Source organism: Lynx canadensis, chromosome B1 (genome assembly GCF_007474595.2).
Source record: "Lynx canadensis isolate LIC74 chromosome B1, mLynCan4.pri.v2, whole genome shotgun sequence".
Taxonomy (NCBI): domain Eukaryota; kingdom Metazoa; phylum Chordata; class Mammalia; order Carnivora; family Felidae; genus Lynx; species Lynx canadensis.
The window spans coordinates 60174038-60187406 of record NC_044306.2 but is presented as its reverse complement, the minus strand read 5'-3'; the positions used below and the strand labels follow the sequence as shown (position 1 = coordinate 60187406).

Below are 13369 nucleotides of genomic sequence, written 5' to 3'. Positions count from 1 at the left end.
TTACCTCCTCAACATGGCCATTTTTAATCCAACTTGTTAATTCTGCCTTTAAGCTCTCTTCGTATTTTCTAGCATCCAACTTTTTAATGACTATTTTATTCTTACAATGAATGGATTTCTCTGGATCCAACTCCTTGAAAAGAAATGCCACAAAGTTAAATAAAATCATGCAAGAAAATCCAAAGATGTTTCTCAATTATACATTTCACTAAAAGAATTACAAGCTTCTTGAGAGTATAAACTATTAAATGTCTTTTTATCCCCCCAAAGTTTCCAGTACATAAACCTAATAGGACACATGAACTCTTCAAAGGAAAGAATGCAGAGCAAAACCAAGTAGAAGATGAAAACAGACAGCAATTAGGGCATAAAGAGAGAAGGGGAGCACAACGAAAGAAGATGAAGGAATATGAATCCAAGATGTAAAAGGAGACTAAGATATTGTAGCATCCCAGAAATTGAAAGAAGAAATATTTTCAAGAATCCAATGGCATTGCACCCCTGTTAAAGTAACACACACAATATTAGGAAGAAGAATGTCTGAGAAGGGGCAGTTGTATTTTGGAGAGTGTATGTATGATTTTAAAAGATTAGATGCACATGATCAGAAAGGGTGAGAATTTGTCTTTATGAACAGCAATGTTACCATCCACTATAATAACATTAATTCAGATTAATTGTGTAATTATTACTTACTTGGGCCCTGGGCCAGCTTTCCCAGAATTGAAACATGGTATCATAAAGCTGGATGGTTTCTCGAGGGGAAAGGGTAAGGTCAGAAGGAAATCCATACTTTTCAATCTACATTTAAAAAAAAATTAACAATTTTAATATTCTTTTATTTTATCTTATGTTCTGTCCTTTGCCTCATGAACCTGGGTAAAACCTCCGAACATGAGAGACCCTATTTTGGAACTAAAACTTTATTCTGTTTTTGAAACAGTAACTACAACGGACTATTGAACTGGGCAAAGGAATAGGACTGAAAACAGGACTGTTGCATGTGCATTCTTGATAAAAACTAGACACTCTGAAAAAGATATTTTCCTAGTAACTGACATAATGTACTCAGAAAACCAATAAATTATAAAATGTCATCATATCTTCCAATCATAATTTTTGGAAAACAACTTGTGTAAGTTTCCTGATAGGGAAAGATAGGATAAAATAGGCAGAGAGGGAATGATTAGGACCTGAGGTACCAGGGCAGGAAAAGACACATATTTTGGAACAATACTAGGAGGGTCTGACCACAGCCAACCCCCCTCAGGGGTAAGTGTCCTCTTAAGAATGTAATAAACACCACCCACTCCCCCTCAGGTTTCCCTCAGGAATTTGACAAAAGACCTAACTAAAAATAAGTAGTAAACCATAAAATGCATAACCCAAAAGGAATGATATGGCCATAGACCACCCCTCATACAATGGAAATGAGCCAATCACGAAGGGACAAGCCAGCACCTAGACTTATCAAGCCAATGAGGGTAGGACCTGAGAAGGAACTAGGGGTAAGAGAAGGGAGGGCCCACCCGAACCCTATAAAACAAGGACTCTAGCCTATAGTTCACAGGCATTCACTTTCAAATGTCCCCTCTCTGTAGAGAGCTTTCCTACTATTCCTCCTTTCTGATCTTATACTCTAATAAACTTTTGCCTGCTGCTCATTTTGTGCCCACCTCTTCATTCTTCGAAGCCACAAGACAAGGAACCTGGGGAGTTGAAGCAAAAACTCCTGCAACACCAGGTCTTGCTAATAAAGACCTTTGGCATTTACTTTTCAATGGGACAAAATTTGGGTTGCTACCCAAATCTGTGCTTCCCAGTTTGCAATTCTAAGACCCCAAATAAATACTTTTGTTTTAGTTCAGTTCTTCCTCTTTTTTTCAGACAGCAGCCTCAGAGTCACTATAATGAACGCAAAGACTTTCAAAACAGCACTAAACTGAAAAGTTCAAATGATGGTCAGTGCTACATGCAAACAAAATACTAACCAAGAGTGTGCTTGATTTAGCAAAATTGGGGAAAAAAAAAAACTTCAAAAAGTGGGTTTATTGTTTCCCAAACCTTTTAATTGGGCTAATTCTCTATAGATGCTTCCACATTTCAAATCAAGAGTACTGGGAAGCTAAAAAATTGGTGGACTATTTAGACAAGAAAACACAACCGGTACCCTGCAGGTTGAAATTGATTCAATTAGTAACATGATTCTTTGCTTTAGAGTACCAACCCAGGCTAAAGGGGACAAGTCTTACTTGCTTAAGTTCTAAGATAAGAACTTGGTCAACTTTAACACGAAGACTTTCAGATCACCTTCAGGACAGTCAAGAAAGCTTCTTCCCCAGCTCAGTCCCTTGGTTCTGCTTTAAGCCTTTTGGATAATGCAGGGCATTAATTTTTCCACAAGTATTTTAAAGCATAAATCAAAAATTCCTGTTTCTGAAAAAGCTTGCATTGTAGTATTTTCTGCTGATGTCAGCCACTATTGCTAAAAAAATTGCCTGTCAAACCATGATCCCTGAAATGCCAGTAGGTATTCTTTAAAAGAAAGGGGAGTGTCTTTTCACGGGTGTTCTATTAAATAGGCTTCTAGAAGGTTTGCCATTGGAAATGTCAAATCTCAAAGAAGGGACAATATATACAGATTTCTCCAAACTTATGTGGCGATAGGGCATTTGTTTTAGTAAATAGCTGTTAAGTTTTAAAAGCTAGGTTTGGAAATTCTGGGCAATAAAGCCATGCCAAACACACACATTTGGAAAACAACAACAACAACAACAACAACAACAATAACAACAACTGGTAGAATGGAAAGTACAGTAGAGTTTGAATTAGAAGATTTAGTTTCAATTCTACTTAAAAAGGCCAGTTTAGTTCTTCATCCATAATACAGGAATTAAAATATCTGTACTTCTGCCTGATAGAGTGGTAAAATCAAATAAGATACACATATCGGCATGATTTTTAAACTTTTAAAACTAGTAGATACGTAAGTCCTGAAGATCTAATGCACAGTATAGTCATTATAGATAACAATACTGTATTATAAACATGAAACATGCTAAGAGACTAGATCTTAATTACTGCCACCACAAAATAACATCTTAATTATGTGACCTGACAGGGGTGTTAGCTAAAGCTACAAGGGCAATCATACTGCAACATATAAATGTGTCCAATCAGCATGTTGTACACCTTAAGCTTTCACAATGGTACATGTCAAATATATTTATTAAAAAATCAATTAGTCTTGAATTAAGCTTTGTAGGATGCAAATCATTCCATGGAATTATCATTTAGCATCTCTCAGTTGGACTATTAAAAGCTAGCTAGATAGTAACGACTGCATTATGTCAACATAGTAACTGAATATGTTATTTTGGAATGTTAGCATTTTGTTCTTTTATTAACACTACTTGAAGGTGGTGGGGCACCTGAATGGCTCATTTGGTTTAAGCATTGGACTTCTGATTTTAGCTCAGGCATGATCTCACCATTTGGTTTATGGGATCGAGCCCTGTGTCAGGCTCTATGCTGACAGCACAAAGCCTGCTTGGGATTCTCTCTCCCCCCCTTTCTCTCTGCTCCTTTCCTGCTCTCTCTCTCTCTCTCTCTCTGTCTCAAAATAAATAAACTTAAAAAAAATACTACTTGAAAATGGCAACTTTTTGCCTACTAAAATACATATATGTAAAATAAATTCAAAATGTGTCACAATTTTTAAGATATAAATCTTATTTCTGTCACTAGAATGTTTATGATTTCTTAAGTCTCTTATTTAACCTTTGTACAGAGCGTGGCTTTCTTCATTTCCAAAATGGACAATAATTCTGCCTATGCCATAGATTTGTTGTAAGAATTAAGTTAGATTACATAATAGGTCTAGTGAAATACTTGGCACGTGGTTGATGCCTCAACTGTCAATGATCAACTTATAAGTCTTAATTTTTTAAAACTAGCTTAATAACTCTGTGGCTAGAAGCTGGGAATTCAATTCAATTTTTCTCCACTACACAGTGAAAGAACTGGCAAAACCTGAGCCAGCCTAGACACAGAAGGAAGAAAACTAAAGGGTCACAGATTTGTCCCATCCTTCCTTTGTAAATACAATAGTATTATACCATGATGTTATTTTTGCAAACTACATTGTCCCTAACGCCACAGGTGATGGTAGGCATTGATCTGTACTGAGCAAAAAGAGGCAACAGTTCTTTCAAGGACTTCCTGGGGCTGACAGCTCTCCAGGAGTGAGCAGCTGTTCCTGTGTGACATGGTAATTGGTGGCAAAGGCCAAGCTCTGCTTTTTGCCAGAAATAAGCCTCACATGGATGGAAGGGCAATCCTTCACCTCAGTTGGATTAAGGCCAGTTTACTCATCCTGTTCCACCCCTTCCCTTCTGAAATGATTTCTATGATAGAGCTGTAGGGGCGACAATCAAGGTGGATGGCTCTTCTCTTTATGTTGCTGCAATTTATCATGCTTTTTCTCACCACTCAGTTCTTTCATATTAATCTGAAGTTTACTATACAAGATCAGGAATTCTTTACTTGTTTGGAAAAATCTACCTGTTTTTCACTGATGCTCCTTTAAGGAAACATACTATAAAACATATGCTGCACACACAGCTGTCAACACACATTTAATAATGCTCGGGCCTTTGAGTACATCCTCCACGACTGCTACAAAAGTCCCGAAGTCAAGAAGACTCATACAACAGCATGACCTTTGCAGAAGTCACACAGGGTCAGAGCACACTGTATGTAGCAGTTCTGTTGCTTTCCAGTTACTCCATTAATAGCTACTGAGAATAGAGGAAAGGCACTTGGACCAAAATGCCATTCTTGCTAGGTACTCCAAATCACTGTGCTCATTGCTACTTAAAGATAACCTGCCTTGAACCATCCTGCACAAAATAAATAATTTTTTAAATACTATGCTGTTATAAAAATGCCAAGTGATGACAGGGAAAGAAAAAAGGAGACAGAGAGAAAGAGAAAAGGAGAGAGAAGCAGAGACAGAAAAAGAAGTCTATTATTTATGTGTGGGTCATCATCCATATTCTAAGTCTGGGGTGTGAGTTAAGTCACAGGAATTTTGTCCATAGTTCAGTTTTATTTAGAGTTTGGATTGGGCCATTACCACACAAAAGAGAAACTTTTGTAATAAAATTTATAAGAAAATTACCAGGATTAGGATTCATTCAGTTGCTTTTAGAAGCCATTGCAATATTGCCCAAAAGCTATAGTGATTCTCATGCATTCACTCATTCAAGGATTTATTCAACAGATTACTCAGAATACCGTGATGACAGGGCAAACTCTGTACTCTATCTTGATTACAACCTGCCCCCAACACTTATTCACGGTGCAAGAATGAGTTAGCTGAATTATCTATGCCTCACCTTCCTCATTTGTAAATGGGAATATTAACAAGACATCCATCCTAAAACTATTGTGATGTTTCCAAGACACAAAATATGGACAATTATTAGAACACAAATTCAATGCTCAATTTAGGTTGGCTGTCTTTATGTACCATACATTTATTAAGCACCTTTTATATACAGTTTGTTAGGAACTCATAAGGACACAAAATTTGTCTTCAAGGAGTTATTCTGGTAAGATAAAGGACACATGTATAGAAGTAACTTTAGCAGTAAGCTGATCATGACTTCTGTCATACAAGAAATACAGACAAGATGCTATAGAAGTAGAAGATTACATCCAGCTAAGGAGGTCACAGAAGGACTCTGAAGATGTTTCACATTAGAAGAGTCATAAAAGATGAACAGGATCTGGACAGCTGGCATTAGGAATCTAGAGTGAAACACTCCAGGAACAATATAAATTATGAGGTAAAATATAAATCTTACCTCCAGGTAAGATACATCAGATTTTGGGGTGAGGTCAGAGAAGCCATAGGAAGCCAAGCTAAGGAGCTGTGCATTCAGTAACTTCCAAAGGAAACTCATTAAAGCTTGGCAAGATCATAATTATGTTTTAGGAGGCTTAACTGACAACTTGGATTTTGGAAGGAAGACAGATTTTGGAAGGAAGACAAACTACTAATTATCACTCTGAGAGGCAATTAAGCTTGAATGGGCCATTCCTAAGAATAGAATGAGAAAGGAAGAGAATTATGAAAGGAAAATTAAGAAATCTTCCTCCACAGACACCCCAATACCCCAAATGATGTCCCCAAACCTCTACTTTATTAATTTGCTACCAAAAAAATCATGTTGTGACTGGTATGTGAGCAAAACATCCTTTCCTTATTTAACCTAACTCAGTGATCAGATTCTCACATATACTAGGAACTGTCCACATATAGTTGTACACTAAGAGTCAGTGTCACAGAAGTGGATGGAGAGACATACATGTTGAGAAGAAGGAAAATGAACAAAGAAAATCTCTAAGAATAAATAAAATTAACCAAAAAACTTCAGGTTAAAATTTTTCATCATTTTCAAGCGTTGTGAATCCAGACACCACTGAGGGTTCATTGAAGACTACAAAGTTATTTTTGTTACTTTTAAAAAAACTGAGGTTAGAAATATTATTCAACCCTGAGAAAGGAGGATATCCTGCTGTTTGAAACAACATGATGCACCTTGATCACATTATAAGTTATACAGAGATAAGTCAGAGAAAGACAAGTAACTGCGTGGTATCACTTATATGTGGAATCTGAAAAAGTCAAACTCGTAAAAAACACAGTAAAATGATGGTTATCGGGGGATGTACGGTAGGGTGGGTGGTAAGATCAGTGTTGTTTAATGGTACAAACTTGCAATGAGTAAATAAGACATAGAAATTTAATGTACAATATAATAAATATGGATAATAATATTGTACTATAATTATGTAATATGATAGAGGTGCTAAATATTGTTATAACAATTATTTTACAATATATAAGTACATCAAAATAACATGTTATACACCTTAAATTTATGCTACATGTCAAATATATACAATAAACAAAGTAAAAAAGAAAACTAAGGTAAAATGATATAAAGTATGTAGTCTATAATTCTGATAAGAATCACGTAGGCAGCTTTTCAATTATAATATATATACAAGTAATTTATATTACTCATAACAGATATGGCTAAAGTATTACTTACATGATCTGTTGTTAGTGCTGCACATGGGTGAAAATGATCAAAATAGATGTCATCATGTGTTATTGAACATATATGCTTCTCTAAATCATTGTATCTCTCTCCATAGAGCACTAACAATGAAGAACAAGAATTTCCAAATCAATGGACACATAAGGACTGGACTGATTTTAGGGCAAAAGAAAAATTCCAAACATACCAAGTCTAACTTTATATGATTCCTTCATTCGAAAGTGATATTTGTGAGAACTGGCACAATAGCCAGCATTTCTATTTTTTCCCATTGTACTGTCTTCTTGTTTCCAGTAGCGTTTTACTGATTGTAGCCACCTTAAAAGATAAATTTACATATCATGTAAGCAGTAATATAGTAGTACTTCTTGTGACATTAAATATTTTAAATAAAGAAAATCTCATATGCTGGGGTGCCTGAGTGGCTCAGTCGGCTAGCCTAAGCGTCAGACTCGGCTCAGGTCATGATCTCACAGTTTGTGAGTTCGAGCCCCGCGTTGGGCTCTGTGCTGACAGCTCAGAGCCTGGAGCCTGCTTTGGATTCTGGGTCTCCCCTTCTCTCTGCCCCTCCCATGCTCATAATCTTTCTCTGTTTCTCAATAATAAATAAACATTTTTAAAATTTTCATATGCCTTAAAAATTGTACTTAAAGGAATAGGCCCTGGAGGTATACTACCTGAGACTGAATCCCAGCCTCCTTACTGCTATCTGTGGTTCTTGGTTGAATCACTGACACTCTCTGTGCCTCATTTTCCACATTTTCACATTCCACAAAAATGGAAATAATAACAGTAGTATTAGAAGTACTATTTAATAGTAGTAATCACAAGTAGTAAATCATAAGGGTTGTTGGGTATTTGAAATAAATTAATATTTGCAAAGCACTTAGAACACTGCCCAACACATAGTAGTCTTTGCTATAATGGTTATTATTAGTAGGCAAAAATCTAGCCCAATGACAAAATGATATGGGCCTTTCAATTATTAAGTCTTTGCTACCTTTCCAAACATCTACAAAGTGGGCCAAGATAAGAAATCTCAGGGTCTGGGGCAGAGTGTGTCATTATACTATTTTATTTTTTATGTCTTGCTAAAGGACTAAAACAAAGAACACAGATCTATCACTTACAGTGAACTTTTTTAGGGATATGAAAGAAATTTTCTACTCAACTGCAGATCTGCCTGGGACATTCCTTGATTTTCTTTTATTAAGTGTGGCCTTTCTCAGCACCTGCTAGGAGGTGCTATTGATGCTCTGTTCCTTAAATAGTCGGAGATAAGTTAATAAACTCACCAGAATGTTATGAAACTCGTCAGAACCCATATAGAAAGTATAAAATTTTAAATACAAAAGCATTTATATAAATTGGAACATAAGGCGTACTCGGTAAGATGTTCAGGGTTACTTATGGTAGCTGAAAGAGCCAAAAAGGGACATCGGATCATGACAAGGAGATGCTCCCAGACTTCTGCTCCAATTTCTCCACCAAGACAATGGACCTATTAAAGCAAAAAATTTCTCCTTTGAAAAGCTTACTTAAAAATAGCAAATTAAAACAGGATGTAAGAGCTTGGATCATCATACACACTTTCCTGTTACCTTTAACTGCCCATACGAAGTTTTTATAAATATCCCCAAATCCAGATAATAGAAAAATTTGACATGTATTTTCTTGTTTTTTTTTTAAAATATTTATTTACTTACTTTTGAGAGAGAGGGAGAAAGAAAGAGAGAGAGAGGTAGGGAGGAGGAGAGAAAGAGAGGGAGAGACAGAGAGAGAGAGAGAGAGAGAGAGAATTCCAATCAGGTCCACACTGTTAGTGCCATCAGCACAGAGTACAACAGGGGGCTCCATCCCATAAAATGTGAGATCATGACCAGAGCCAAAATCAAGAGTCTGACGTTTAACCAACTGAGCTACCCACGCACCCCTACACAAATTTTCTTTAATCCTCATAACCAATCCATCAATAATTCCTCTTTCTCTTACTTCTGGAAATTTCTTTCAAATCTACGCATTTCTTTGCACGTCTACTGCCAGCCAAGTCATCATCATATCTCAGTGCACTACCACAATATCCTCCTGACTATTATCCTAGCTTCCCTTAATGCCCCCAGCATTCTTCATATCATTAGCCAGAATGATAGGTCTAAAAGATAAATTCGATCAGGCCATGTCTCTAATTAAATTTCTTCAGTATCTTCCTTTACACATGGAACAAGATATTAATTCCTATTATAAAAATGTAAATATCTTCTATTTGCCCCTATAAATCTCCATTGTTTTCCATCCTGCTCTCCTTGGCCAAAAAAAATGACCTATAGAGATTGCTTTAAAAGAACTCCAATATTCTCAGGTTCCACTGGACTCGGCCAATGGACAGCCTTGGCAAGGGATCAGAAGAAGGGAGGAGAATGAGCATGAGGTCTTTGTTCCACTGGATCCTTTCCTTAATGGTTACCTTGAACTAGCTATGTCCCTCAACTAAGATAAGTACTCACAGTGTGGCTAGCTCAATCAGAATCTCCTTCTGAGTCTAAGTAACTGCTTCTTTGCCTTGCCCCTTAAAGCACAGGGGTAAGTTACTGGCCTAGATTACTGTATTAATCTTTATTAATGTGAGTTTCCCTCACACACATTTTTGGAAAACTCTCTTCTTGAATTGTGTTTTTACTCTGCCATTTGTTTCCTGTTGGGTCCGTGACTGATAAAATAACTTATATAACTGTCATTATTATTAGAGACCAAAATTCTTGGCTTTAGACATCAAAGTTTGGATTTTGAAATTTCTATCCAGGAAAACTTATGCCATGGTGGTTAATTGTGCTCCCCTGAAACAGTAGTCATCAATAGCAGGTATCTTTGCCACATAGAGCTCCGCCGCATATACTAATAACCCCTATTGAATCACAACAGGAAAACAGAGCCAAAAGATATATGATTCACTGGGGAAACCATTTAAAAGGCAACACCTCCCCCACCCCTGCCACTGCCAAACCTGAACTCTACACAAAGGGACAGATGTCTTGAAGCACCAAATATCTTCATTATAACACTTATGCACACTAGGAAATCAACCTAGAGAAATAATACCAAACCTACCTCATCAAATATAACATATCTGATCCTTTTCACCCATGCTTGGCGATGAGGAGATAACAGCAGAATTTCAAAGCAGGCAGGCACTGTAATAAGTACCTAAAAATAACATTGCATAAACAAACATTTTGAATACTTACTATGTGCAGACTTTGTTATAAGAGTATAAAGATAGAGTTATAACTCCTAAATGTACCTGCTAATAACTAGGATATAGTATTACTTTTGAGAATGTTTCTTTAAAATTGTGATATATTAGGTTGAACCTTATGAAACTATAATTCTTATGCATCAAAGTGGCAAAATATCAGTTTGAAGTTTAAAATTCTTATCTATAAGCATTCAAAGCAATACAAACAGAGTTAATCATCACAGGTTTATTTCCTCAAAATCGGACCCTGAGATAGTTTTGTTTGAAGAATTTCTATTTTCAAACATGGGGAGAAGCAGGATTGGGCTGAGGAAGGAGCTAACCTTCAAAACAAGCCTGAAGAAACCCTGGCCAACCTGGCTCAGAATTCTGGAGTGAATACTGGTTGTCAGAAATAGTCCACATCAGGCCAAAATGTCCCGGTGTTCATACTCTAGCCTAACTCAGCCACAGGACACAGACTGTGGAGGCAGAACTGGAGGAACTGACAGCTAGTATTTGTCTTGACCACCCTCGCCACATTTGGGCAGCAAAACTGTCCTTGAGAGGCAATCTGGGTAGCATATCTTCATGCCTGCTCTGCTGTGTTCTACGATCATCTTTTCACTTTTTGTTCAGTCTTACTTGTTTATTTATGAATTCGTTAAGGAGGAAAACTATCTATGATTTACTTAGTGTCAGGTATTCTATCAATAACACAACATTTTTGAAATTATGATGAGTATCCTACTCATCAAGAACAGTAAGAGTTTCCTAATTAGCAAGACAAAGTAATTCTTGTTAGAAATCAGTGTTTGTGAATTTTTAATAACATTGGACTCTTCGGATCATTTTGAATCCATTTATAAATCAAGATGATGCAGTAAACAATAACTGAAATATGAAATCAAAATTTAAGCGTCCTCAGAGAAAGACGAGTGCTAGTTCTCACTCTTTGGAATATAACAATATTAAATTTTCTGTTAAAGTCATTCATCTCTTGTAAATTCAAAAAAAATATTTCCACAAGGCTTTGTGCAGATGTGGAATCTCTAGTGTAAGAAACATATATTAGTACTATTAAGTAATTTAATAACAAATGCATTAATTAATATATCCTACCTGACAGTTTAGGGCATCATGACGATAATCCCTTGTAAAAACACCACATAGAGCTTCACCATTTGGCAGATTTTTGGTAAAGCGACTGTGAACAGTTGCTGCCACTTGATTAACAAGGGCCTGATTGATAAAGGATTGATAAAGGAAGAGATTCAATAATCACATAATAAAGCACAGGTGAAACCTCAGAGAACAACAGGAACAGTCTAAAAATATGTATGACTACAAGTACAGAAGCTTAACAGCCCCTTTCTTATACCCATCTACTCTAAATACACTCACATATTCTCTTTGAGATATTTGACTAAGCATGTGAACCTCATTGATAAACCTCAACTTAAAGTAAAATGGGAAAAAAATGGCTTAATCAGAAAAAACAGGAAATGTTGCTCACACATAAGAAAGAAAATATCTGAATACCTTTGACAAAGGCTTAGAAAGAAGCTGTGAGTCTACTATAAAAGAAAGATCAAGTGAAGGATAGTCAGATTTCTAGTTCTCATATTTGGGGACTTCCTTCAGATACCTAAAGTTTAAATATAGATACATGAGGGGCGCCTGGGTGGCGCAGTCAGTTAAGTGTCCGACTTCAGCCAGGTCACGATCTCGCGGTCCTGTGAGTTCGAGGCCCGCGTCAGGCTCTGGGCTGATGGCTCAGAGCCTGGAGCCTGTTTCCGATTCTGTGTCTCCCTCTCTCTCTGCCCCTCCCCCGTTCATGCTCTGTCTCTCTCTGTCCCAAACAAAATAAATAAACGTTGAAAAAAAAATGTAAAAAAAAATATAGATACATGAATACTTTGGATCAAGTAGGTAGCCTGGCTAGTGGAACTGAGTATGTGGAAATCTATGAACATCTATTTCACACTTATGCACACGCCACCCCCCCCACCAAAATCCACATAGATTAAAACATAAAGGTTAAAACATACACATAAAGACACTAAAAGTGAACATTTTCATATATTTTCATATATCTGGGCACACACATGGAAATACTAAATGAAAACATTGATAAGCCTGACTACACAAAGATATGAACAGATTATTATCATTTATATGACCCAATATAGTAAAAAGCCAAAATTAAAGTATATTTATTATAACATATAAAGAATAATATACTTAGTATACAAAACTCTAACAACTCAATAAAAAGAAAAGCCCACTTCTTCCTTAAAAATCAAAACATGGGCAAATGCATCCACAAGTAGTTCATGAATAAAGAAATGTCAATGTCCAGGGGCACCTGGGTGGCTCAGTTGGTTGAACGTCCAATTTCTGCTCAGGTCATGATCTCACAGTTCGTGAGCTCGAGCCCCACATCGGGCTCTGTGCTGACAGCTCAGAGCCTGGAGCCTGCTTGGGATTCTCTGTCTCCCTCTCTCTCTGCCCCTCCCCTGCCCGCACTCTGTCTCTCTCTCTGTCTCTCTGTCAAGAGTAAGTAAACATTAAAAAAATTACAAAAACAAAATGTCAATGTCCAAAAAAAATCACATAAAGATACCCAAAGTAGTAGTGATCACAGAAACGCAAATTGAAATCTGAGAGAAGTTTTCACCTGTCAGTATCGCAGAAACTTTATTTTTATGGCAGAAGCTTTTCAAGTGATAATAGAAATGTTGGAGAAGAAAAGAGACTATAGCTATACGTGCCAGTGGAAATAAAAATGGATTTAAACTTTTAAGAGAGTAATTTGGCAATATGTACAGTGTTGACTTACTAAAATTCCATCTCTGGTTGGCTTAATTTTTCTTGATAAATATTATTAATTCCTGCAATGAACACTTAATGTTTTAATAGCCATGAAAAACCAAAAAGCTACAATAAAAAATAAAGTGCCAATTTCAATTAACCGTATTGATCAATCTCGTTCTCAGGCTGA

The 13369-nt window shown here is 36.5% G+C and overlaps 1 protein-coding gene across 2 annotated transcripts in view; it reads right to left on the bottom strand.

Moving 5' to 3' along the window:
- The window catches only part of DDX60 (DExD/H-box helicase 60), a 103262-nt gene that overhangs the window by 52860 nt on the left and 37033 nt on the right, over nucleotides 1-13369 (bottom strand). For both annotated transcript variants that reach the window (XM_030312780.1, XM_030312781.2), the window contains exons 18-24: nucleotides 11488-11607; nucleotides 10239-10334; nucleotides 8519-8634; nucleotides 7321-7451; nucleotides 7125-7234; nucleotides 697-801; nucleotides 5-133 (exon numbers count right to left, since the gene is read on the bottom strand). In XM_030312780.1, coding sequence (XP_030168640.1) covers nucleotides 5-133; nucleotides 697-801; nucleotides 7125-7234; nucleotides 7321-7451; nucleotides 8519-8634; nucleotides 10239-10334; nucleotides 11488-11607 — 807 coding nt within the window. The remainder of the gene's footprint in view (nucleotides 1-4; nucleotides 134-696; nucleotides 802-7124; nucleotides 7235-7320; nucleotides 7452-8518; nucleotides 8635-10238; nucleotides 10335-11487; nucleotides 11608-13369) is intronic.